Source organism: Triturus cristatus, chromosome 2_1 (assembly GCF_964204655.1).
Source record: "Triturus cristatus chromosome 2_1, aTriCri1.1, whole genome shotgun sequence".
Lineage (NCBI taxonomy): Eukaryota > Metazoa > Chordata > Amphibia > Caudata > Salamandridae > Triturus > Triturus cristatus.
The window spans coordinates 530,107,135-530,134,475 of record NC_140581.1 but is presented as its reverse complement, the minus strand read 5'-3'; the positions used below and the strand labels follow the sequence as shown (position 1 = coordinate 530,134,475).

Below are 27,341 nucleotides of genomic sequence, written 5' to 3'. Positions count from 1 at the left end.
CTTAAACTTAGGTAAATGCGAGACCTATAGCATTGCAAATGCTTGTTCCACCTTGCACACATTAGAGGATGAGCAGAAATAGTGCTCACTCACTGCTGTTCACTCCTGTGTTTTGTGTACTACCATACTACCAGGTAGTAAATTACGTCAATTGGAGTGGATAACTGTGCAGTCTCAGAAATAGACTGCAAAAATAGGCTCCCAACGTGTTTCTATGTTTATTGTGTTATTCCTAAATTCCCAATGTGTAGTGCAAAAGTTTGAAACTGACATAGAAAAGATGCATACTACAGTGACAAAATGTTATTTGTACTGGGTTGTTTGTGTTCATTATTGCAGTGATACTCAGAGTGAGGCTTTATATGCAAATAGGTTTAAGAATATGACAAACAGAAAGCACACTTGTGACAAGACTACAAACATAAGCAACTACGGCACAAAACATTGGACCAAGGAATGAACGAAATGACACAACTATGCATGTGCTATAACATATAACAATAGCTTACTTTAATATTAGTCATCAAAATCCTGATTTCAATTCAAATGACATTTTTCTACCTGGATATTATTGTGGGATGTAGTTACTTTAAAAAAAAAATTACATTTTTGTAGGCCAACTCTTAATGGAGGACTTAGAAGGTGATTTCCTGTTACAGAGCAGTAATTACCATAACAGGTTTGATTAACCATTTGTTCAAGAAACATTTAAATACAGAAATGAGTAAAGTAAATTATAAATGTCACGTTGAGACCTATTTTTTCCTGATTTAGGACCAAACAAATCCTATGAAGTTCACACTTCCAGGTTGCATCTGTTGAAGTTTAAGGAAAAAGCTTGTTTTAGACTCCCTTGCATTGTTCTGCATCACTAACAAAGTGAGCCTTCAGTAAGATTCAACTTGAATAGCTTTTGCTGGTTTCAAAGTTTTATATTGTTTTTATCTTTATGGAATATATTTCGCCTAGATTTGAACTTGTTTACTTAGCTCTACTCATGTGGCATGATAGGTGGCTTCAAAAATATTCAATTGTCTTTCCCAAGCTATTTTATTTTCGTTCAAAGTAATTTTAATAATCCTTTGAAATTAGCAAAAACAATTTAAAAGCACAGATTATTTTCAGTTCAGGCTAGATCAAATTTAGATTAAGTATTGATACTCTTGAACTGGTAGAACTTTCATCTGTCACAAGGCAAGACAAAAATTAAGATGGTTAAAAACATATACCCTTGGTAAGGTGGGTATGTATTATGTATACTTCAAAATTACACAATCATGATCGTCCGAAGACTCGACCTATGTAGAAAATACTCTTTTCTACCCTTTTCTTTGATAAGCAGAACACATTTTACATATTGGAGCACAACTCAAGGTTTGAAACTTCGCCTTGAATTTCATCCTAGCTTCACTGTACACCCAGGGCCAGATGTACAATGCTACCAATTTGCGAGTCACAAATTGCATCATTTTGCGACTCGCAATTTGTGACTTGCAAATAGGAATGTACAACAGTGTCTCAGACACTGTTTACGATTCCTAATGGGGTCGCAAATTGCCTGCCTCATTAATATTTATGAGGCAGGTGCAATTTAGAACCCCATTTGCAACAGCTAGCACTCCCAGGGATTGTAGTCAGCAGACCACCATGTCTGTGACTGCTTTTTAAATAAATCTGTTTTTTTTACGCAGTCCATTTGCAGTTAAAAAAAGAAAAATATGAAATGTTACTGTTTTGTTTTCTAAGAGTAGGCAGTGGTCCGTGGGACCACTGCCTGCTCTTAAAAACTATTTTGAATGTCAGTCAAAACGGGGTAAGAGACCCCTTGGTACCCCTTCCTGTTTGCGAGTGGCTTACCATGTTCTTGAAGTAGGTGGTAAACTGTGAGTGTTTTGCGACCGCAATTGTGGTTACAAAACAATGGTACATACCATTGGAACTCGCTATTAGGAAGGGATGCACTTGGCACGCCCCTTTTAAATAGCGAGTCGCAAACCCTATTTTGCGAGTCAGTAATAGCTACCCACTCACTAAACATGGTTTGTACATGGGCCAGACCTATTTTGCAGTCACAAACGGGCCAATTTCCCGTTTGCGACAGCAAAAAACGGTTGACATCTGGCCCTGAGTGTATGACACACTAGACTGAACTGTAAGCCTGAATGTTGGGAAAATCATTTTTAAGCACTGACCAGCCGAGTATGTCATTTATTTTCTACCCAAGTTGGAGTCTCCAAGTTTGAGGGAGAAAATCATTGCATTTAGTTGCAGAGAATAATGTTGTAAGTATAGGCTTCAAGGTCTAAGAAGTAAAATTCCCATGTGCCAGAAAGACACTTAAGTGTGCAAGCTTGCCTTGGTTACCCAAGACAGTGACTCCTTGGGCATTTCACTCTGACAATTTGCATGGAGGGGAGAAATCACTAATAAGCTAAACGTACACCATCCATTTAGCACTGTTTACACCTTTACAAGAGCTGTGCTTTTTTGCTCTATTTTTGTGGTAAATGGTCTTAGCAGTGAATAACGCTATTGGTTCTTTTTGTACAAGCAATCCTTAGTTCTGTTTCGGCAAAAATGGGAAGATCGATTTTAGCAGCGACAAATCACAAATGAAATAAAATAATTCACCTTGTTTAATATGGTGAAGGACTAAATAGCATGAGATAGAAAATAGCAGGCAACCAGCATATAACACCATATCGACCACTTAAGCTTTAGATAAACCACATATCGAGTGTAGCTCATGATGGAATACAGGCAGACTCAAACCTGTTTATTTTGTCTCGTTCAAATTCAACACAGTTCAAGTTATTTATTCGAAGAGAGTCAGGTCAGCAATTGTGCCAAACACGTTCATCGGAACGAGTAAAATTATGTGTCTGCTGCAAATGTGCTCAATGCTTAAACAATAAAAATGGTGAAGGGGTAAACACTTGATGAATAGAACAGCATAACTATTTCAAAACATCAGGTAAAATGCTTGCAAATGTCACTTTATGTTTCGACTTCCATTGATCATAATGCTTTATTTATAGAAACGGTTCGGTAGAGATATTGCAATTTTCTAGTTCTCAGATGCATTATTGGACCTAAAGTACATAAGCAACAAACCAAGGTCAACACAGAATGCGCACAAAAAAGTGTCCATCAGTATTAAGTCTAACATAAAGCTCCGGTGAAGACCTGCCCTTTGCACTACAGTGACTACCAGTTACGACAGGCAATGCAAGATCCGCACTGCACACTACAGCAACGCCCGCCCACGGAGACCTCCATCACAAAGCTTCAACAATGAGGAAGAAGCAAGAGAAAAGTATACATTTCAAAGGAAGCAGAACCCCAGCAATCACATTTGGTGTCCGGAAATGGACTATAAGAAGGGCAAATTTAGACTCCAAAATGTGTCATCAGCCAAGCAGCTACAGGGCTGGACTGGGAACCCAAAGCAGTCTTGGCAAATTTGGTCAGACCTGCCCCCATACGGTGCATAGCGAGCAAGTGCAGCGAGTGAGCCTGACTACTACAAGGGGCCTGGGGGGGGGGTTGTTCTCCCCGAAGAAAATTTTGGACAAAATTGCAAAAACTGTGCATTCTACAACACATTTCTCATCGTGTATTCTATTGTATTCCTTTTTAAAGCGTGGTAAATGATGACCTTACAGTGCACCAGAATAGAGCAATTTTAATTGGGACTCTTCAATGATTCCCTCACCATCACCCTCCAACAGTACCTCTCATCTCTCCATAGCCCCTCTCTCACATTGATTTCATTTGTTTTATAGCGCCTCTCATATCAGTGTAGGGGGTCGGACTATTTTACATCACACACTCATTGACAATGAATCATAAGTGTGTAACTCAGTGTATAGCAAATGTTACATAAGACAAAGGGGACTACAAGGTGTAGGATTCACATGTCATCCATACTGATAGGTATATTTTTAGAGTGCTTGGTCTGGAGAAGCACACACTCAGGATTCAGAACATAATACAGTGATCAGGGTTGAATTTACTAATAAGAATGTATTTCTACCCAAACAAACCCTTTACAGCAAAATTAGGTTAAGGAAAGACTGGGCTGAAAAAACACAACTTTCTTATCTAGATTATGATTGTAATTTATGAACTGCACAGTAACAAAATAAACTCTGCCAAAAAAACAGTAACCCTCTGATCTATGCACATAAAATACTGTTTTTTGATCTGCGTAGTATATGCTCTTTGTAGCAGGTATATTAAGCCTCTGTGCTACCTAAACTGAGTCAAAACTGCTACAAGACAAAACTCAGATCTCTCTCCAACAGGTACATTAATCACCAGAGTTATCTTGCCACTTTTATTGCTGCCTGAAAACTGTTGGATATACAAGGAACTCTGCAGTGCTTTAAAAACTGCTGTACTGCTACAAAACTGGCCCCCAGTAACAAAAGCCATCCCCCACCCTTCCGGCCTCCTGGGGAAATGCTTGTGTTCCATGCTTACTGCGCCACTGGATTCAAGCTAGCCTGGCTGATGAGGGGTGATGCCCTGAAACCGGTCCCAGGATGCTTGTTTCCAGTCCAAGGCGGACCTGGCTTGGCAGTCCGGGCTGGACTGTTCCCATAAGGCCAATAAAGACTGATTTGCATATGGCCGGGTCCAAACGGGAGTGGCGTAGTGAGCAAAAGAGCGATGGATTAAACCCAGATCTTTGTGACTGGGGGTGAATGTTTGCATTGTTCAGCATTCCGTCCATCATTTGTTCCTTTTGTAAAGTTGCATACGGCATTGGTCCGTGTAGGTAAGTGCGGTGGCGCGGTGGGGTGGGGCAGGGTGGGGGGATGTTGACAGACGACGTATTAGGATTTATTAAATTTTTCCTATTTTGTCGTCTGACGACTTCCACTCCACCTGCCCCACCGCCCCATAGCATGTACCTGCACGGACCACCACTGGTTACATACCAGATTCTCAAGTTCATCACTCCTTCTCAAGACCTCACACATCTTAAAGTGTGGGAAAATACACAGTTTCATTAGATAAATGTGTTTGTGTACGTTCATCTTTAATAGCGTCTCACATCATTTTAAAGTCACATTACAAGTACTGACCTATGTTTTCCTTGAAAATATTCATTTAGGTTTATGTACCAAGCTTTGAAGTAGATGTGTGTAACTGCATGAATGTGTTATTGACCTTAATACAAATCATGGGCTAACTAGTGAACATAGAATTTGGCCTCCACTTTGTTGTTCTAATGGAATAGTGTAGCTGACCATGTATAGCTGATCATTGAGAGAAATGTAGCCAGTTTATAAAAAGGTTTGGGCACTGATTCAAGTTTTGGCGGACAGAGAATTCTCTGTCAGCCTGACAGAGGACTTAAGGTTCACCAGGCCAGGGGTACTCTGCTTGCTAAATGTAGAAATAACCACCAAGCTGGCAGTCATTTCAAAAGCATTAATAGGCACAACTGTTACGGCAGTTCCAGTCAATGCTTCTATAAATTTGACACGCGGCTGCTCAAAATATTTTGGGGATCTTCTTTTGGGAAATAAAAAAACAAACTTCCCTCACCATGGGAGTGTTTCACTGCCTCTTATCACCTGGGTTTTCCTAACAGTAACGGACACTGAAAACCGACCTGTATGTCCGCCTGTCTAAATTAGGTGTGTGCACATAGCGGCCAGACTCGGACGGCCCTTACTCAGTTGGGCCGTTTGAGGGGTGTAGCCATGATGAAGACGGAGTAGTTTTTGCCATAGTTACACAAAGGGTTCACCCGCTTCTAAATCTGTCAGTTGGACCATTATGTTGCAGGATAGGATACTCTTTCGCCATTGCGACAGAGAATACTTATGACCAACATATAAATCGGGCCTTTTGTGATTTATCTTCAGATTCCAGGACCTGTAAGCATGTTTGGTTCCATTCTATTCCACACTGAGTAGCTATGTGTTGTATGGGACTTTGCAACTGCTTTGTATGCTGCAATTGCTCACATATGCCTAAAACTTTTTGTCAGGATATCGAATTTATCTACAAGATTCACAGCGTGTTCTAATGGAAACAGTACTAGCCTGTCTTTCCATCCATCCGAGAATTTCTTTGATTTCCTCAAAGGTTTTTCATTCATATTAAATTCCTCTGATAACCCAATAAAGTTGTAGAGCAATAGACCAAACATCTTGGGAAATAAGTAAACATGTATGCTCCAATGACATGGCTAATGCTGACCTAGATTGGTGCTCCATGTATTGTGCCCTGCAGCGAGTGTGGGAGGCAATTTTACATGCAGACAATTCCGTGTGGAGCACGTCATACCAAGTGTAAGCGAAGACATGAGCTTTGATTTCATGAATAAAAGTTTTAAAAAATCCGATTTTAAGTGAATTCTTTTAGAGCGTTTAGGTTTTTTGTTAAATTATCTGACTATACGTAGCAATGAACAAGAAGTGACTATGGATTTTCCTTAAATGACACTTCCCGGCGGTCACTAGGAACATGTCCATTTTATATACATGCAGGACCCCACATTGTTGATCTCAATGTTCATCCAGTTTTACCTTCTCCCCAGATGTAAATGAATGCGAGACCGAGCCCTGCAAGAACGGGGGCATCTGCACGGATCGCGTCGCCAACTATTCCTGTGAATGTCCGGGAGAGTTCATGGGAAGGAACTGCCAGTACAGTGAGTACATATTTGTTTGTAACTGGGTATTTTTTTTCTTTGACCCAAATGCACGTGTTCGTAGGAGAAATGTAATGCACGGACAATACTGCACCTAGAAGGGGTGGTTTTTGCCTAAAAAAGAAGTTGATAGAGTTAGGAAAGTCTTGGACAAAAGCACTGTGGCAATAATGACATTTCCTAGCAATGTCGTGCAGAGCTGCAGACCAAGCAGCAATCTCGGAAGCTGCAGGGAAATTCAAGGCAGAGATATGGGTGAGGCCGGATGAGCGTCGCTGTCCTCAGCAGTTGTCACACTCGGTGATTGCTTTTCCCCATATTTATTGTATCAGCTTCCGAGAGCCGCGCTTTTCATCATTCATGCTCATATATTTGGTTTATGTTTGGACGCGTTAAAGGAGCGCGGCTGCTGCAGTCTCTATCACGAGCCCCCTGACAGGGGTGAGGTGATCCGGGGCTCTGCTGTGACGCCTTGAGCTGACTCCTGGGCGCGTGCGTGCATTGCTCGTGTGATGTATATGTTTACTTTCCAAGACAACCTTGTGGACTGGTAACCACACATGGCCAATAAAGTGAATTCATGTCACTCCAAACAGCCGCAGTTGCAGAAAGCGATGATTGGTAGTTTATTTGGTGCACTTGGTTTGATTCCATTTTTATTAGAGATGGTAAAAAACGGGGTTTATATTTTACACAGAAAATAACACCCACATTGAAGGAACCTGTTTTTTGGGCTTGCCTGCACAAATTAGGTTAATGAAAAAACAATTTCTTGGCATGCATGTGTCGTGCAATACTTTGTAAAATAATATTGAGTTAAATTACCATAAGCACTTATGATAGCAGATCTATTTAGAGCTTACTGCTCGATCGCATCTTTACTCCGGCAGTCTAGACCTTACATTTCTTCTGTTGCACAAGTAAGGTATATTCACCTCAATCTCCCGTTACTTAGGCCTGTCACATAATGTTTTAGATGTCTCTTGCACCCTGACCGGGTCACGAAGGGCTCACGTCGCCTGGTCCAAGCCTTGCCAGCCCACCTCTGTCGTGGAATGGTCATTTCACTCTTGCATGTCGTGGCCCACACCCGCCTGTCAATCTCGGCTCTGCTACTGAAGCTGGCCTGGGGTTCCCTGTGATTTTCTGACCTCATGATTGATTCACGCTGCTCATTGGTTTTCTTTAGCGTCCATTCCGTCGCCAGGCACTCCTTCGAGACAAGTAAATACCCCCCCATTGTGTCCATGGTTGCCGTACACTCCTGGCAGTATGGAAAAGCAGTCACGGATAGTGAATTGGGAATACATTTGGAACGTGTTCTCTCCTCTGACTCCTTGTTTTGTTTTTAAGTTCACTTAGGTATATCCCCATGACTTCAGGAAGCGTTCTGGCATCCGTATCTTGCACGCCATGATACTGGTAACAATAGTTTGTGGAAAAGGTTTTTCAAATACGTATTTCTCCCAGAACAATTCATTCACTGAATATTTCATTACGCTACTACTGTGTGCAGTTTTCAATTAATTATTTAATACCATAGCTGCCCAAAAGTGCTCACCCTATGCTTTCATCAACTATCTTATAAATAAAAATGAGCTCTCTGCAGCAGAAGGGGCATCGGTTCTGCAGTGAAAGAAGAGTGGCAAAGACCCGCCATATCTCTCTGTCAATTGCAGTTTTTACAAGGTGGCCAGGCAGGCGGTGTTGTATTTGTCACTGGTTTTGTTGTTGCTTTATTTAACAGAGCGTTCCAACAACAATGTATAATATCTGTGTCTCTGCAAAGCCAATTTAATGGGAACAATGCTTCTAGGCAGATGATTTTTTCCTGGACACTTTAGGCAAGATTTTCACATCTGTTGATGCCGATGAATCTTATGAGTTGAGTATATTTGAAAGATGAGTTGAGTATATTTGAGTGATGAGCCTGGGGCTAGTTGAGTATATCTTAGAGATGACCCTAGTGAGAGTTGAGTATATCCAACACATATGTTTAATGAGAGTTGAGTATATCCGAGACATGTGTCTAGTGAGAGTTGAGCATATCCGAGAGATGTGTCTAATGAAAGGTGCGTATGTAGGAGAGATAAATCAAGGGAAATGTAAGCATACCTGAAAGATGAGCTTAGAGAAGGCAGAGTATATATTAGAGAAGAGCCTAATGACAATTGAGTATATTCAAATGAAGAGCCTAGAGGGAGGTGAGTATATCATAGAATAAATCTAATGAGAGAGGAGTATATCTCAGAAATGAGTCTAATGTGAGATGACGGGCCTGACTATCGATTTCCTTACTCTCCGAAGTGATGTAGCACGTACCCATGGATTCATGTGCTCCCTGCTCTTATGCACCTTTTGTAGTTCTTTAGTACTCACTCATGTTGGTGATTAATTTAGTGTGTATTTCTGTAGCCCCTATGGGTCCAAGTTATTGTAATATTCTAAGTGGCGAAGAAGGGGTCCATGTTGGTGTAACTATTTAAGACTCCATTAATCATTTGTTTAATGTGAAAGCGGTACCTAAACTAAGTATTATGTTATGATGGAAAGACTGAGTAACCTCTTGAACATTGGCACATTATGCATCAAAGATATGCCACAAAACACATGGTTTTATAGTGAATGTTTCACATATGTTAGAGGGTGTTAGATCTGTCAGCCTTAGGGTGGTCTTACCCCAAAGTTTATGCCTCTCCTTCTTCATTTTGCTGAATGTATGTTTTTTTGTCCTTATGACTGTGGGCAATTTATCACTGTTAAACATTGCTAAAGTGCTTGAGCTCTCTCACTCTCTAAAATATGCTAGATTGACTTATACCCAAGTGGCATATTTCATTTACTCGTAAGTCCCCAGTAAAGTTGTACTACATGTACCAGGGCCTGCTATATTCCAGCAAAGCAATTTGAATTGTGGTCTGCTCCCTATTTGCTGAACAGGTATTAATTTTGAGGACATTCCTCCCTAATGTATTGTTGCCTCCCCCTCATCAACCAGTCCTAAATGCATCTGTGTAGTAGTAATCGAGTGCCTATCAGAGAATGTGTTCATTTAGCTTTCTACAGTAATTATGGGAGCAGTACCCCCGATTGCGTATCTAACCTTCCTACATAGTTATATTTGTAGATACTATTGTTTCTTGATATAGGGGGGAAATTTGGTACGTTGCTATTGTTGTAGACCCAGAGCTCTTGCAATCAATCAGTTTCTTCAAGGTCAGCAACATCTTATTTAGCGCTGATGATCCCCTTGTATACCCTTCTCTCTTTGTGGCCAGTACAGTTTCGATGGATATATGAGCACTACTTTTGAGGTATTCTGTGGGGGGACTAAATAAATATCAAAAGTGGCAAGGAGCCCTTAGTTGGGGAGGTGTGTAGATTTAGACTTATTAGCCACTGGGCATATTCCTCTTTACTTAGTTCCATAACTATATAATCAAACTTCTCATCCTGCATGGAACAGTGCTTCATCACTACCAAATCTGAACCAATCACTGAGAAGCAGTGACTGCTATTCTTTATCCAGTGGATAACTTTATTTTTTAATGACTCACTGTCTTCTCTTGTTCCTATTTGCAACCTAGGGACATTGGTCATAAACATCCTTCTAGCATATTCCTCAATGGGACACACCTCAGTGGGGAGCTACCTCTCCTTATTCGGCAGGATCCCGACTCCCTTGGACCTCCCTGTTGCCTCAAGCCTGCTGAACCACTTCCTGGGCATCGCAAAGTGATGCTTCCTCTCGGTACATTCCATCCTCCCACTGCTGATACTCTTCATGGAGAGTTATCTAAGATGCATTTGCAGGATTCATGAGCTCTACAATATTGCTTACCTCCCCCCAATGTATTATGTGGCAGTGTTCCGTCCTTATCTCTAGCGCACTACTTTTACAGCCCCTTACTCTTGCTCCCATACCCACACAGCTCTTACTCATACCTTTCCTATAGGTTCAGTTTTTTGTACAGCATAGCTCCTTCTTCAATCTCTCAACCTTATCATTTAGTAGGGAAGCCTGTTGTTTCAAGTTCCTCATTCCACTCCCCATTCGTAGTATTAAGATTCTAACGGCCTGGAAACCCCACCCTGCTCACGGTCCTTCCAAGTAGTGGATGATAGAATTTCCTGGGCTGCATCAATTGGTTGATCCATAATCCCAGCCCTAGTCAAAGGTTCACAGTGGTTAGTGCATGGTACCTCAGGGATGACAGTAACATTTTACTGACATGTTGTTCCTCATATCTCCTCCCCACCCTGTGGGCTATGTCATCAGGCTGGGTCCCCCTTTGATCAGACTCCTGTTTTGAATTGTCAGTCACAGCACTGATATTTTTATTTACATCATCGTTTGAGGGCTCCGTCTTGTGGCCTGTTTTTTAATATTCCTTCAATCTTTAATGGAGGGCGGGGGAAGTCTAACTTCTCCCCTTGAGTATTGTTTCTACCTCCTCAATAAGGTTGTCTATCTCCTCAATTACGCAGTTTTCGGCAGGATGTCTGACAACCTTTTGCTGTTTGCATTATCTGGAGGGCTTCCAAGAGCTTTCCTTTTCCCCATGATGTATAAAAAAATGTGTGTTAAAAAACAACAAAAAGAGTAAAAAGTCAGTAAGTTAGGCCAGCGAGCTAAAATCAGAATAGTTATTTTGTAATAGACAATTTCCACGATAGGAGTACAGACAACCCAAAGTCAGCTTGCAACAAAGACGATCAATTTTGACATATAGGTCTTAAGGGGCGGTGGCCCCGCCCAGCCTTTTACTGACGCTGATGGCGTGGGAAGGTCCCGCCTTTGGCCCGGGGTTTGCCTGGGTGCGTCCCACTCTGCGGGACTCCGTGATGGATTTTAAAGTGCTTTGCATGATTCTGTCAGTTGCAGGTAATTGAAGGGCCGCCTCCTGAGTCCCAAGCCTGCTGGATGCTGTAATCCCCTACCAATAAAAAGGGATGGCGTCTTCACTCCATAATACGGTATCCAACACTTCGTCTGCAGCACTTGCTCAATTTTCCGTGCTCACTGCAAAGTATGTTTCCGATGTGGAATATGGAGGATACTTCAGAACCAGCTTCCACCATCCTGCCCCCACAACGATGACTCCTGTGGTCACTCTTGCTTTACCTGCAAGTCGGCAAATAGGCAGAAATTGTGTTTGATGTTTTATTTAGAAAGCCTGCAAGGTTGTGCGTCTACGCAATGATCTGATTTGTGCACATGTGAGGCAGGCCTCATGAGGTTTCTATAAACTCTACCACAAGCCCATGAAAATCTATATTCAATTCTTCTGCTGATTGAAAAGGGAACGGAGGTACACGTTGTGAAAGCAAAATAAATGTATATAAGCCAGAGAAAGCACATTCTATCAGTAGGTGATATGGCTGTGTATGTTATGGAGAACTGGTTTGGACTGGTTCTCTTTCAAGTATCCTTCACAGATTGCCCTCCAGACACAGCCTTAGTGTAAAATTATCCTTCTCACAGTAGATAGCACTTGGCTAGCTCCAAGCATGGCCACCAACAATATGAGAATAATGAACTATGAGATCTATGATGGTCATTAACCTTCCTGGAGCAGCATTAGGAGCAGAAAAAGGGCAGGACTGACCTAGAAACCTCCTCACCATGAAGAGAAAGAACAGTCCTACAGAAAGGAGTTGGCCTAACGGTTAGGGCTCTCGACCTCAGACCTGGAGGAACTGGGTTCGAGTCTCGGTAACGATGCTAAGACATCCTGTGATTCTGGGCAAATCACTTAATCTCCGTGTGCCTACCAAAACCAAAAAAGAATAAAAAATGAATGTGTGTCCTCACGTAACTGGTGCCATGTAAAGCGCTCTGATACCTGATTGGATTCGGGTCAAGTTCGCGCTATATAAAACTCTGCAAAAAATAAAAAATGCCCTTTCAATCTACAATGAAAGTGCTCCGGCCTATTTTAGTATCTCGCAATTATCTACTGGAACCCACTCTGGTCAGATGGAACTTTTTACTTGCCTAATAGCATGGAGGGAAAATCACCGTTATCACAATTACAGTCTGCAATTTTCCATAATCAAAGACTCGAAACTTAATCTCTTGGCTCTCTGGTTTTTATTATCAACATAAAGATTTGGAGATACAAAGTCCTCAACACGAGGCACAACAAGTACATAGGCACTAAAACAAATGCTACTCTACGAAGAACCCGCATACGGCTAAAAATAACTAAAAGTACAATCTCTAAAAGCATGAGGTAGAATACTACCAAGCAAATGTCGATACTAGGGACACTGAACCATACCATCTCTGTCCCTACTCTGTACTAGGTGACATCCCTACATAGCAATCCCTTGAGACCCTCATCAGAATAAAAGGTGTCAGAGCGAAACTTCCTAAGAAGTCCTCACTTGGAGAGCTTGGTCTAAGTTGCCCCCTCTACCCTTCGCCTAGCCGTCCTCTGCTTTGGGCTGCCCCGCTCTGCTCTGCCTCCACCCTCGGGGCGCTGTCCCTAATACAGTACCCCAAGTCTCCGAACACGCCCTTTGCGCCTCCTCTCCTTCCGGGGTCGTCTTTCAGTACTTTTCCACAGATCGCTGTCCAGTTCCATCGTCCATCGCTTGGCCTTGAGTCCCAGACACCATCCGCACTAGGAGTTACGATTGGCACATTCCAATACACTCCCATGTCTGGCTTTCTCTACATAATTCAAATTACGAACAAAGAGCTTCTCTACTAACGAGCAACTGTCCTTGCACCTGGGGTGAGATCATGCAAAGCAGACATTCTTCACATCTTTTAAGTTGCAATTTACTACAGCCTAAAACCTCTACTGGAATAAATCCTTTTTGGCCTATTGCCCTTGGCTAACATAAGAAAATACCAGGCCTTTCGCCTCAACCATATATGCGAATTCTGGCCACTACTTCGGTTACACAAGCAGTTTTAAATCACAGTATTGACATTTACGTCTTTCTTTCATGTGTGGTCAACCTAAACAAACTACAGACACGAAGTCTGGGGTACACATTTCTAACACCACATTGCCTTTCCCGTAGCTAAACACTATACATTTCTCTAATACGTTTACCATGTGCTTGTACATAGCTAGCACTTCTACTTAAAATCGATATAGGTTATACGGTTGTAATACATTGCACACGAAATCCCTGAGTACACATTTGGTTATATGCGGGTGCCGACTAACAATGAATATAACGCACCCCTACAATTCTCAAACTTTTAAACGCTACATCAGTTCCCCCCTTTGATGACATCCGTCATCACACCATTAGATTTCCTTCTTCAGAACATGATTTAAACCGTGCTAGTCATAACATTTCCATGTCGGACTCCCTCCAGTTTCTTAAGACTCTCATATTGCTGCTCCTGGAGCTTTGCCAACCTCCTCTCGTTTGCCTTTAGAGCTCTTTCAACCTTGCCTCCTTGATACCACTTCCATGCCTTCACACATCCCCACAAACAGATCACACAAACCACGGCAATAATAATTGGTTTCAACACTGAACCTAGAAATCCCCTTCCCAGATTCGCAAACCAAGTTCCCACTCTTCCAAATCCTAATCCAATCTTCTCCCACACATTCACCTCCGTCAGATCCGTAATCTCCTTGTGAATAGTCGTTATGTTGTCTATGTACTTCCCTATCTCCTTCGAGTTGTCTGGAATATACGTGCAGCATTCCTGAACTTTCAATAATTTGCAGACTCCGCCTTCTTTTGCTAACAACACATCTAAAGCAAGGCGATTCTGCAAAACCATATTCCGGATCGACAACATCTCTCCAGCCACCAATATCAAAGATCTCGCCGTGTTCGTAGACAACTCATCAACTACAGTCGCCAACCTTCGGATCTTCACATCATTCAACACCACACCCATACTAGGTATCATTGCTCCGTATATGTCCCCAATCACTGCACCGGCATTTGTAGCCCTACGTTTCCTGGGCGGTCGCTTCGTCTCTAACAACTCCAAGTCCCTTGTGTGATAAATCTTCGGGAATATGATAGCCAAATAGCATACTCCATACCAATTGTCGGGTAGTCTGACATAAGCATTCGTCCCACAAACATAATACACTGTCGGGATTACTTCTACTGGACCTTGCATAAAATTCTTAGCATAAGCTTCCATTGTAAAAGTCTGAGAACAAATGCTATGTCCTACTGCGACCTTCTCCGTCTTGGATTGAGGCCGTGCAATACACAAATTCCCTCTCTGTGCCTCATCCAATGCTATTGGTCCATAACTTCCCTTAGATCTGTGAGCTCTCTCCTCGTCCGTCCAATCTACTGGGCTATCTCCGGTGTGTCGTGTCTCGGTCAACTTTCTATACCTGTCCTCTACTTGGTCTATGAATTTCTTCTCTATCTCTAATAACGCACATGTCAGGTTATTCCTGTGAGCATGCGCCGTATCCAGTTTCACAGTCGGTCTAAAATATTTCAGGAGTCTGTCCTCTTTCTTATCCAGATCATATCTATTCAAATGCTTGATTGCTGGCACCTCGGGAAGTACCGTGTCAAAATTTGAGAAGAAATACTCGAACTGTCTCCTGTCATAAAATAAACTGAGCCATATACTACAAGAAATCCCATAAGTCAATGGGAGATGATGATACTTGATACCCTCATCCACTGAAGCAGGCAACTGCATGCACACATAGCAATCCTTCACATCCATCGCATCAACATACTCATACAGCAACCTTGCATACGCGTTAAGCTTAAAATCACCCTTTGACAAATCCATGTGAAGTCTGCGAACATCTCTCAACTCCGATAATTCCTGTTCGCTAATACTGACACCACTCTGCCCTGGGGTAATAGGTGTGGGTGCTCCCTGAACCTTCCCCTCTTGCCTGTGAGCCACCATGTAGGAACTGATCACTACCGCAAATATGGTGACTACTACAACTCCGATCAATGTGCCTATTATCAGTTTAGCCCTACGATGTGGGTTTACAGGATCTGCCATCTTCGGAATATGCTCAATGTCCAATGCAGTCTCTGAAAGGATAAGTCTCTTTCTCATTAATGTCTCTTTCGTGAACTTAGGCAACCCTCCCTAACTTTCTTCGTTCTACAACGGAAAAATCCCTAATTTTGTTCTTCTTCCGCTCGGCTCTAGGTAATCTTCTTTTTAGCTGGCAACCTTTCTCAAATCAATCTAACATAAGCGCCGGTCCCAACAGCTCCAGGACTCCCTGCAATATTTCGAGCTTAAGGATAATCAGTTCTTGTGGATCTGGCAATGCTGTGAACGTCGGGAACTCTAAATTGTCCAAAATCATACCTCGAATGGTACTCAGGAATGGCGGACTTGGGATATGAATCGTCAGAATCCCTTCGATCTCCAATCCCGGAACTTTCAGCAACACTTCCACCCTCTGGAGCGGGACACTGTTGACCAATGTCATCGACCTCAATCTTCCCGTGCTCGGTAACCCTGGCATCAGTCACTTGGTATGCCCACTCCGGGGAAGCGTACTTCCGACTTGGCACTCGAGTTCTCTTGGACCTTCTCACACCACCTTGAGGATTTTCCTCGTCTCCCGATTCTTCTTCCGGTTCTTCCGAAACTGGTGCAAGGTCGGTGTCTGGGGCCAACCTCAGGTTTACCCGGTTCTGCTTTGCGGGCCAAACCCTTTCCGCTTCGGTGGCACCCCCAGTCTTCTCTCCGATACCCTGTGCACTGACTTCCTCTTCTTCGGCAGAACTCGATTCTGTACTACCCACTGCACCTCTCGCTCCTTCGCCGGTTTCTGGGTCAGTGCTTTCTTCACGTCCTCCCCCAACTCGATTCAGTGCACCATCAGCCGCTTCAGCAACCCTTACAGCTTGACTGGCCCTCTCTGGCGATTCTGTCGGCTCACTGGGATCTTGGTTCTCGAGAGGGGCTGTATCTTCCAAGGGTGCTGGAACTCTGCGGGTATGAGAAGCATGCACCCAGTTCGGTAACCCTCCGCACTTGACAGCAGTGTTCGTAACAAGGATTTCTTGGAAAGGGCCACGCCACCTAGCATCCAAACAACTCTTCCTCACGTGCTTTCGGACTAGGACCCAATCGCCTGGGTCCAAGTCGTGGCACCTGTCACTCGCAGCTGGAACCGTTGCTGTCTGCACCTGCTGAGACACAGAACGGACCACGTCAGCAAGGCCTTTACAATAGTCCAGGATCATATCATCAGTGATATTTATCAGAGCAGTAGCAGGTATTGCAGGCAAACGCATCGCTCTTCCCATGAGGATTTCATGGGGTGACAACCCAGTTCTTCTATCAGGCACACTTCGAAGGCTCATAAGGACCAAAGGTAATGCGTCAGGCCATTTCAGAGACGTAGACGAACACACTTTCGCCATCCGAGCCTTTAGAGTTCCATTCACCTGCTCCACTATCCCTGAAGCTTCTGGTCTATAGCTACAGTGTAACTTCTGATCTATATTCAAAGCAGCACAAAGCAATTTCATAACTTCGCTGTGGAAATGAGTTCCTCTGTCCGATTCAAAGGACGTCGGGAACCCGTACCTAGGAATGAGTTCTCTCAATAATAGTTTCGCTACGGTGAGTGTGTCGCATCTGCGTGTAGGATATGCCTCCACCCACCTGGAAAAGACACATACTATCACTAATATGTACCTCAACCCATTACACTTCGGCATTTCGACAAAATCCAACTGCATTCTATTGAAAGGTCCCCCTGACCTCCCTAAATCGCTCAATGTCACAGCAGTTCTTTTCCCTACATTCATCTGTTGGCAAGTGACACATCTCTGGCACACAGTTTCAGCCACGGCACGAAACTTCGGATTGTACCAAGTCTGACGAAACACTCTCATCATTGCGTCTCTACCAAGATGTACAGCACCATGTATCAACCTCGCCATGGGATTCAACAAACTTTCCGGCAACACTGCTCGTCCATCATTCGAAACCCATATATCCACATCTCCCTTCTCACATCCAGCTCGTATCCAGCTGTCCCGTTCCTGATCTGAGACCCCTTCCTGAAGCTGCTTCAGTTCCTCCCATGTGTCAGCCATTGCTAACATCTGACCATACACCACCTCTTCCCCAGTTTCCTCGATGTGGATCTCAGTAAAGTTGCATCCCTGCTCTGCACAAAATCGAGCTACTTCGTCTGCATAGTTATTTCCCAACGAGACAAAGTCGCTTCCCTTCGTGTGGGCTGCACATTTAACAACAGCAATTTCATCAGGACCTTGCAATGCTTTTAACAATTTCCGCACATGATCACCATTTCTTATGGGAGAACCTGAAGACGTCATAAACCCTCTCTGAGACCATAGCTGTCCGAAATCATGAACCACACCAAACCCGTACTGGCTGTCCGTGTAAATAGTTACACGGATCTTGTCGGCTGCCAAACAGGCACGAGTCAGAGCAATGAGCTCAGCCACCTGCGCGGAGTGTACTCCTTCTAAACAAGCGGCTTCAACCACACCCGTAATGGTGCATACAGCAAACGCTGCTCTCAATCGACCGACACTGTCTCTTAAACATGAACCGTCCACGAAGAAAATCTCATCTGACACTGGGAGCGGTTCGTCGACAATGTCGGGTCTCGGTTTGGTGCATAGTTCAGTCACATCGAGACAATCATGGTCCTCACAATCTTCATTATCATCTATTTTTAGAACAGGTAACAGTGTAGCAGGATTTAAAACAGCACACCTCTTCAATGTCACATTATCGGCTGCAAGAATAACTTGCTCATAACGAGTCAGCCTATTATTCGTGAGGTGCTGTGTTTTAGTCCTAGTCATCAACAATTCAACAGAATGTGGCACATGTACAGTAAGTGGATGACCCATCACAATGCTCTCACATCTCTCGATGCTGACACCTGTTGCCGCAACGGATCTGAGACATCCGGGCAACGCAGAAGCTACTGGATCTAGAGTAGCTGAGAAATAAGCAACTGGTCTACGGACACCTCCATGATTCTGGGTTAACACTGCTAATGCGCAACCTTCTCTTTCGCAGCAGAACAATGCAAATGCCTTGTTATAATCCGGCATTCCCAACGCAGGAGCGCTACATAAGGCTTCTCTCAGCCTCAGAAATGATTTCAAACAGTCGTCGTCCCATGGTACCGGATCACTTACATCCTTTCGCGTCAGCCGCTGCAAAGGCTTCGCTTCAAAGGAAAAGTTTGGGATCCACTGGCGGCAATAGCCCACCATTCCCAAAAACATTCTAACTTCCCTCTGCGTCGAGGGAACTGGCATTCTCAAAATCGCATCAATGCGATCTGGAGACACCTTCCTTTTACCCTTTTCAATTCTGTGCCCCAAATACTGTACCTCAGGTAAACAGTATTGCAGCTTGTTTGGTGACACCTTGTGACCGTTCTCTCCCAGGAAATTCAACAACGCAATGGTATCGATCCTGCAAGCGTCTTCTGTCTCTGACGCGACAAGCAGGTCGTCAATGTATTGCACCAAAACAGAGTTTTTCGGCAACACAAGACCTTCCAGATTCTTCTTTAACAGCTGATTGAAAATCGATGGGCTCTCCGTATACCCCTGTGGGATACGGCACCACGTTAATATACGATTTTCTAGCCTAAAGGCAAAAAGAAATCTACTCTCTTCATGCAGGGGAATCGAAAAGAATGCCTGACACAAGTCAATCACTGTGAACCATCCAGCTTCGCATGGGATCTGGAACAGTATCACAGATGGATTCGGTACCACTGGACAACATGGGACAACTATGTCGTTTATTTTCCGCAGGTCTTGCACTATCCTGAACTTCCCACTCGGTTTCTGCAGTCCCATAATGGGTGAATTACATGGACTACCCATGATCTCCACCAGTATTCCCTGCCTAATCATAGACTCAATCACAGGTTTGATCCCAGCAATCGTCTCAGGCGACAGTTTATACTGAGGGGTTCTCGGGAATTCCGCGGTTGGCTTAACCTGTATCTTCACTGGTTCCACTCCCCTGACTAAGCCGATCTCCTCTCCGCTTAGATCCCACACATCGGTCGCAACTGACTCCCTCAAGTCCTGTGGAAGCTCCTCCACTGTCAGAGCCGGGTACACTTCCACGCACCCCTGCTGATTTGCAACCTTAAAGGTCGCGTCGTCATCTCTTGTCTGTACCTCTACTCCCCTCGGGGTACAGTAAATTGTGCAATTGAGCTTACACAATAAATCTCTTCCCAACAGACAAACAGGACTAGAATCGCACACCACGAACTGATGTCGATCCCTAAAGTTTCCTATCCTGATGGGAATCGGTTCCGTCAAGGGGCTAACTAGTCTCTTGTTCGCCACTCCAACCACTTGTATACTTTCTCCCGAGAGGGCTACCCCCGGAACTACTGCTGATCTTATGGTTGACCTGGTAGCCCCCGTATCTACCAAAAAGGTAGTAGGGCGTCCATCGAGTTCGGCTTCCACAAAGGGTCCCTTCTGATCTACTTCTAGTATGGCCCTGAGCAGGCAATCATCGTCCTGACCCAAACTTAACTGCGCCAGCAAATCTGCATCCCTCTCCTCTTCCACTTCGAACATGGGCATCTGCAAATAAGTCCGAGCTCCCTGCTGTATGTTCTGCATCCTAGGTGGCTGGGGAACCTGCACCTGCGAGACGCCTGTCCCCCCTTGCATCGTTCTCGGTACAGTCACCGTCTGTACCTGTTCCGCCCCAGGGACCTGACCCATTCCTCCCTCCATCTGCGGCTGATTATAGGGGTTCAAGGGACACTCGCGCCTCCAGTGTCCCACCTGGTGACACTGGTGACAAGCAGTCGTCTTCTTCAAGATCGCTACATCTATTCCTGTCCTAGGGTCTACGGGTCTCGGCCTTCCCTGACCCTGCATATTCTGATTCCCTGTCTGATAATTTCCCTGTCTTCGCCCCACTGGACCCCCATTCGGCGGTCTCTGAGCCGCTTGCATCTGAATGAGCAATAAGTTATCCTTCATCTTCTTGTGCTTTGACTCAATCTCATCCGTGCAGTACCTGGCGTACCGCAAGATCTCGTCTACGGGCTTATTCTGCCAACAGATCAAATGCTGCTGTATCATAAGACTGACCTCGGGCTTCAAACCCAGCACGAACTTAGACACAAACTGTCCCATGTCCTTTGTTTCCAGCTCATCTAACCCACTGTACTGCTTAAAAGCTTTCAGAAGTCTCTCATAGAATTCATGTACTGTCTCCTTGGGCTCCTGCACTGTCCTGTCTATCTTCACCCAATCGATATCTTGGGGTGAAACCTTCGATTTCAACCAGGTAATTACCTTATCGTACAGCCTCATTACCACGGGCGACGGACCATTTGTAACTATGTTCCTATCAGGCTCATAGTCCGGCCAATCAACAGCAATTTTACACGCGTTCCACAGGTCTCCCGGAACTACGATATCGAATAAGGTGTTCAGATCTATCCACAACACCTTCGAAATCTTAACGAAACGCTCAACTTGCTTGTACCACTCTGCAGGCTTCTCCCTGAGCCTGGGAAAATCATTCGTAAATGAGGCCAAATCCCCCCTGCTCCATGGTACATGCACGTATCCTCCATTCGCCACCTCTCTCAAGGGAAGAATCTTTACCTCCTGCAAATCCCCTTCAGAGCTCCCTCCTTTCGCTCCCCTAGAATTCCTTTTCCTAGCCCATTTCTCTTGCCATTTGTCGAGCATCAGCCATATTCTCATAGCTACAATCAGTTCCCTAGTATGTGACCTCAGACCAACCACTCTTTTCTCTTCCAATTCCCGCTCGGTACAATGCATCCTATGGCTCCCTTGCAATGCTCTAGTCTTGGATAGATCCACCCCATATTCTCTAGCCAAACCCGCCAGTTTCTCATGTGCCACTCGTGCTTTACGAGTCACATCCTTTGCCACAAAAAGCAATTCATCGGGAGTATAGGTCAATACTCTCTCCAGAGGTAGATTCCCATATATTATTTCATCCGCCTCTGCTTTAAGTCTTACTACATCTATCATTCCTGCCTTCAAGGCTCCTTTCAACACCTGACAACTTGCTCCACGTCCCTCATCATACTCGCATTCCGATTCCTGCTCTCTCCTTTCCTCCGGTAGTTCTATGGGAGCAGAATGGCTCTTAAAGGCAACTGGGGTTGTCCCCGCTCGGCCCATATTCCAGCTCATTTGCTTCTTGGGTGATACCCATGACCCTAAATCTGGTCTCGACTCCATCGGAGTCCTCGACCTCACCGGTCTCTCATCCTCTTCGCCCCTAGATGTGTCTGACACCGCTGCTAATGGTGTACTCCATTGTACTGGGCTTGGAGGTCGGGCCGTTGCCCCTTCCAACTCACTTTCCCCACTTTCTCGCCTACTTCTCTCTGCCTCTCGTTCAGACCTCTCTCTCGCCTCTGATTCCGGGCTGTATATAGACACAATCGGTCCAATGGTGACCGGTACCCTCAATGCATCCGGTAACCTCATCTCTCCTTCAATCCTTCGGCTAGTCCCCGACTCACCCTGTGAACTCGCTGTATCAAACGAGACCAACCCTTCCACTCGGGTCTCGGGCTGGATCGTTACCCTCCTAGTTTCCTCTCTGTCGCTCCACCTATCATCTGACTCATCCGGATTATAAGGGGGTGGTCTCTCTTCTAGCAATCTTCGTAGTACATCATCATCAGAATCACTATCCTCTTTCTGGGCTTTCCCATTCCTTATTCCTGTCTCCTCCATTATCGCGGGATACAGTTTCGCTTCCTCAATTGTCTGCACTCTCCATCTTTTCTCTGCTGCGTCCCACTTGGCATCCTGAAATGCCCTAATCGACTTCCTCATCCTCTCCTGACTTCTTCCCTTTTCCTTATCATGCGCTGCTCTAATCCACGCATGTAACGCTTCAAACTGTGCTGGTCTTGGCAAGGGTTTTAAGGACCCCATCACCGTCTTCAGTTGGTACAGCACCGCTAATCTAAATGAGCCGTACCTCGGGAAAGCTAATTCCCCCTCACCTTGCGTAACCTTGTGCCAATTCTCGATCCAAACGATAGTATGTAACCCCACATTCTGTGCCATGTAATGTGCCGGTGTATCCTCGGGAGGAGCTTCTTCTCCCCCGCGGACAACCACATGCCTATCACCTCTACACAACTCTCGCAAAGCCCTAAGACACTTCATGATGAGCAAATTCGATCTCGCGCTCTATTTACTTCTTATTCTCAAATCCTCCAATAACAGCGCGACTCACACCAACCGGCCTATCACAGCGCGACACCCTCTGACGTCACCTTCCTTCGTTCGCAGCAGTTCCCTTCTCCAAACTCGTTTCACGCTTACTCACGTCCCATTCATACACTGAAATAACCAATTAAGTTATTTCTCTGGCTGTCCGTCCACAGCCTCTGACTGTCCGTCCACAGTCTCTCGACCTTGTTGACCTCGATTGGCGCCCGTCTGCCCCCGTCCGGCCAGACAAAAACGCCTCTGATAGGTTACTAACACTCCGATCTGCTCACCACAACCCACGACCAGCGTTAAGTTGCCATACACACACGCATTCGCTCCCCCTATCTCGGTCCAGGTGATCGATGGTACCTCACGATCTCCTTTGGGTGGTCAACAAAATCTATCTCAGGTGTCTTCTACACCACAATTCCCGGGCTGCGCGCGCTCACAGCCTGATCTCACAATCACACGACATACACAACAACTCCGCAAGACATCACACAACAAATCAACACCGCAATCTACAACATCTCATTATGTTCATACTCACTCCTGGAACTGCTGCTTTCTGCCGCGCTGCTACTCGCCGTCGATGCTCATCTGCCGCCGTCTGCTGCTCGCCATCTGATGATTCAGCATCACTTATCGTCTCTCGGGCCTCAAGGGTCACTTATCCTTATCTAATCTTCCCTCGCTATCAGTAAGGAACCATCCTCGTTTGCTACCAACTGCTCCGGCCTATTTTAGTATCTCGCAATTATCTACTGGAACCCACTCTGGTCAGATGGAACTTTTTACTTGCCTAATAGCATGGAGGGGAAATCACCGTTATCACAATTACAGTCTGCAATTTTCCATAATCAAAGACTCAAAACTTAATCTCTTGGCTCTCTGGTTTTTATTATCAACATAAAGATTTGGAGATACAAAGTCCTCAACACGAGGCACAACAAGTACATAGGCACTAAAACAAATGCTACTCTACGAAGAACCCGCATACGGCTAAAAATAACTAAAAGTACAATCTCTAAAAGCATGAGGTAGAATACTACCAAGCAAATGTCGATACTAGGGACACTGAACCATACCATCTCTGTCCCTACTCTGTACTAGGTGACATCCCTACATAGCAATCCCTTGAGACCCTCATCAGAATAAAAGGTGTCAGAGCGAAACTTCCTAAGAAGTCCTCACTTGGAGAGCTTGGTCTAAGTTGCCCCCTCTACCCTTCGCCTAGCCGTCCTCTGCTTTGGGCTGCCCCGCTCTGCTCTGCCTCCACCCTCGGGGCGCTGTCCCTAATACAGTACCCCAAGTCTCCGAACACGCCCTTTGCGCCTCCTCTCCTTCCGGGGTCGTCTTTCAGTACTTTTCCACAGATCGCTGTCCAGTTCCATCGTCCATCGCTTGGCCTTGAGTCCCAGACACCATCCGCACTAGGAGTTACGATTGGCACATTCCAATACACTCCCATGTCTGGCTTTCTCTACATAATTCAAATTACGAACAAAGAGCTTCTCTACTAACGAGCAACTGTCCTTGCACCTGGGGTGAGATCATGCAAAGCAGACATTCTTCACATCTTTTAAGTTGCAATTTACTACAGCCTAAAACCTCTACTGGAATAAATCCTTTTTGGCCTATTGCCCTTGGCTAACATAAGAAAATACCAGGCCTTTCGCCTCAACCATATATGCGAATTCTGGCCACTACTTCGGTTACACAAGCAGTTTTAAATCACAGTATTGACATTTACGTCTTTCTTTCATGTGTGGTCAACCTAAACAAACTACAGACACGAAGTCTGGGGTACACATTTCTAACACCACATTGCCTTTCCCGTAGCTAAACACTATACATTTCTCTAATACGTTTACCATGTGCTTGTACATAGCTAGCACTTCTACTTAAAATCGATATAGGTTATACGGTTGTAATACATTGCACACGAAATCCCTGAGTACACATTTGGTTATATGCGGGTGCCGACTAACAATGAATATAACGCACCCCTACAATTCTCAAACTTTTAAACGCTACATCAAAAGCAAGCAACCACTTGTATTGTAAATTGCACTGACAACTGTGCTGCTTAAAAGGCAACAATTTAAAACGAGGCCCAATATGGCCTCAATTCTCTGGTTTTGAATTATGGGATCAAATATGGTCTGCAAAACTGAAGATTCTTTTCCGACAGTATTGTGTTAAATTGCAGCACATTTCCAGATATGTTATAACAGAATGAATTTGTTGTTTCACCAGAAATTCGAATTGATAGTGTACATTTAGCATGAAAAAACATGCCATAAATCATTTGTCGCGTATGGGAATACCTCTATCCGGTCCTCCTCTACATAGATGATGTGGTCCTGTTAGCAAGCGATGGACAGCTATGGGCCTAAAGCATTTATTTGATTTCTTTATGAGCTTTGTGTCATCACTTGACCTTAGCACCAACTTCGGTAAGTCCCATAGTACGATTATAGGTCACGAATCTACAAAGACTAGAAGGCTCTGGGTTCAAGGGTGTGAAATCATTAGGGTTAGGATTTTCACATATCTGGGAGTGTAATTCAATCAAAGAGGATCATGGCTTCTGTTATTGTCATCAAAGCAATTCTTTCATGAGGGTCGTTTCCTCAGTTTTTGACTTTGCTTCAAAGCTGGGGGGAGTTTGTGGTTGAATGTTGTGATGCACTGGAAGGTTGGGTGATGGGTAGCATGGCAAATGATTTTGAAAGGCTGTTCAATCTGGTTGTCAGAGAGCACATGTTCAGTAATTGTTTTCCGGGGTTACGCTAACATCTGTTGGAGTGTGAGTTCTCTGATCCCAGGGAGCTTGCACGGGAGGCACACATATCTGGCTCTGTGCCGGAAGGTCTGAAGAGGGGTGTGATCCCAAAAGAAGTGGCTCAGGTATCTTCCAGACCTTTTCTGGGGAAGAGATTCAGAGTGGCCCAGCCAGGTCCCAGTGTAGTGGGAGGGGTGTAGGGGCTCACTTCCTGTCTCAGTGGAGAAGGAGTGAGTGTGGGACTGTGTGTCCCAAGGTGCCGGAAACTCAGTCTCAGGGCCTGGAGGGTTCTCTAAGGGAACACCAGGTAGGGGGCCTAGGCTGTACTGGTAGACCAATTGAGGGGGAGCTCCTTGTGTCAGGAGATCCTGGAGCGTCTGCAAATGGAGCTCCAGTGGCTCTGGGGTCTGGTGGTGCCGCTCCAGTTGGGAGGGTGCAGAAGTCCAGATTGAGGGCTGAGAGGGGATGTGTTCCCCAGTGGGAGAACCATTGGGTCAGGGACCAGCCAAAAGGGCTGAGTCTCCTAGAAGTGACTATGGTGATACCACTTATGTCCTAGGGGATCTTCGTGCACTGTCAGATAGACAGGGGTCAGCAGATCTGCGCCAGGCAGACTGTCACATGACACATGAGCCATGTGTTATCCTCGGGGGGGATACTGTGTGAGTTCCCAGAAGTCCTGGCATGCCAGGCAAGTGTTCAACCGCAGGTGTTGGTCCCTGGGTTGGGAGGCCAGGTTCTGGTTTTGCCTGACCTGGAGGGAAGGACATCTGTAACCAGTGTCCTGACCTGGAGGGAAGAGCATTGGTAGGTGGTGACCTGACCGGAGGATACTGTGTGAGTCCCCAGAAGTCCTGGCATGCCAGGCAAGTGCTCAGCCGCGGGGTTCAGCCCCAAAGTTGGGAAGCCAGGTTCAGGATCTGCCTGACCTGGAGGGAAGGACATCTGTAACCAGTGTCCTGACCGGTTTGGCTTTCAGGGGTACCACTCCAGTTGGGAGGGTGCAGAACTCTAGAAGGGGGTGCTTAGGGAGGGAGTCTTTGCCGCTGACCCCCGGCGCAACCTGAGGGTTTAGACTCTAGGTTGGGAGACCAGTTGCTGGAGAGAGGTCCTGAACTGGTGGGAGTTGTGTTCTGAGGGTGCCTCTCAAAGGAGGAGAGTGTGGAACCCTAGAAGGAGAGGTAGGGGGAGGAGAGCCTTGTACGTGACTTCTGGTCAGCCTGAGGGTGCGGACCCTAGGCTGGAGGATCAGTGGCAGTTTAGTGAACCAGTGAGTTCACTCAAAAATAAAAGCACTATATGTCGCTAACCTTTATAAGGAAGGCCAACATGTTTCATTGCCATTAATCTGTATTGTGGCAATTTCGTCAGGGCATGGGGTTTTTTAAATCACTCGCCTCACTGGACATCCACTTTTGTGTTACAGAAGGGCATGTAAAGGCCGAGGGCATTCATACCAGCCTTCACAATGTCGATCGGGATTCTACTTAGTATTCCTTTTCCCGATTATTGGAAATGCGTTGAAACTAGCGCGTGTTCCACCGTAACCTCTATGGGAGCGATCCTTATCTCGGAGGCGGTGACGAGATAAGGATCGCTCCCATAGAGGTTACGACATATAGTGCTTTTATATTTGAGTGAACTCACTGGTTGTGAATAAAGAGGGTGACCTAGAGTGAG

General features: G+C 45.0%; 1 protein-coding gene across 1 annotated transcript in view; it reads left to right on the top strand.

The window, feature by feature from the left end:
- Nucleotides 1-27,341, top strand: part of EDIL3 (EGF like and discoidin domains 3) — a 1,529,327-nt gene that overhangs the window by 781,701 nt on the left and 720,285 nt on the right. Inside the window, exon 6 of the mRNA XM_085632425.1 lies at nt 6,560-6,673. Coding sequence (XP_085488551.1) covers nt 6,560-6,673 — 114 coding nt within the window. The remainder of the gene's footprint in view (nt 1-6,559; nt 6,674-27,341) is intronic.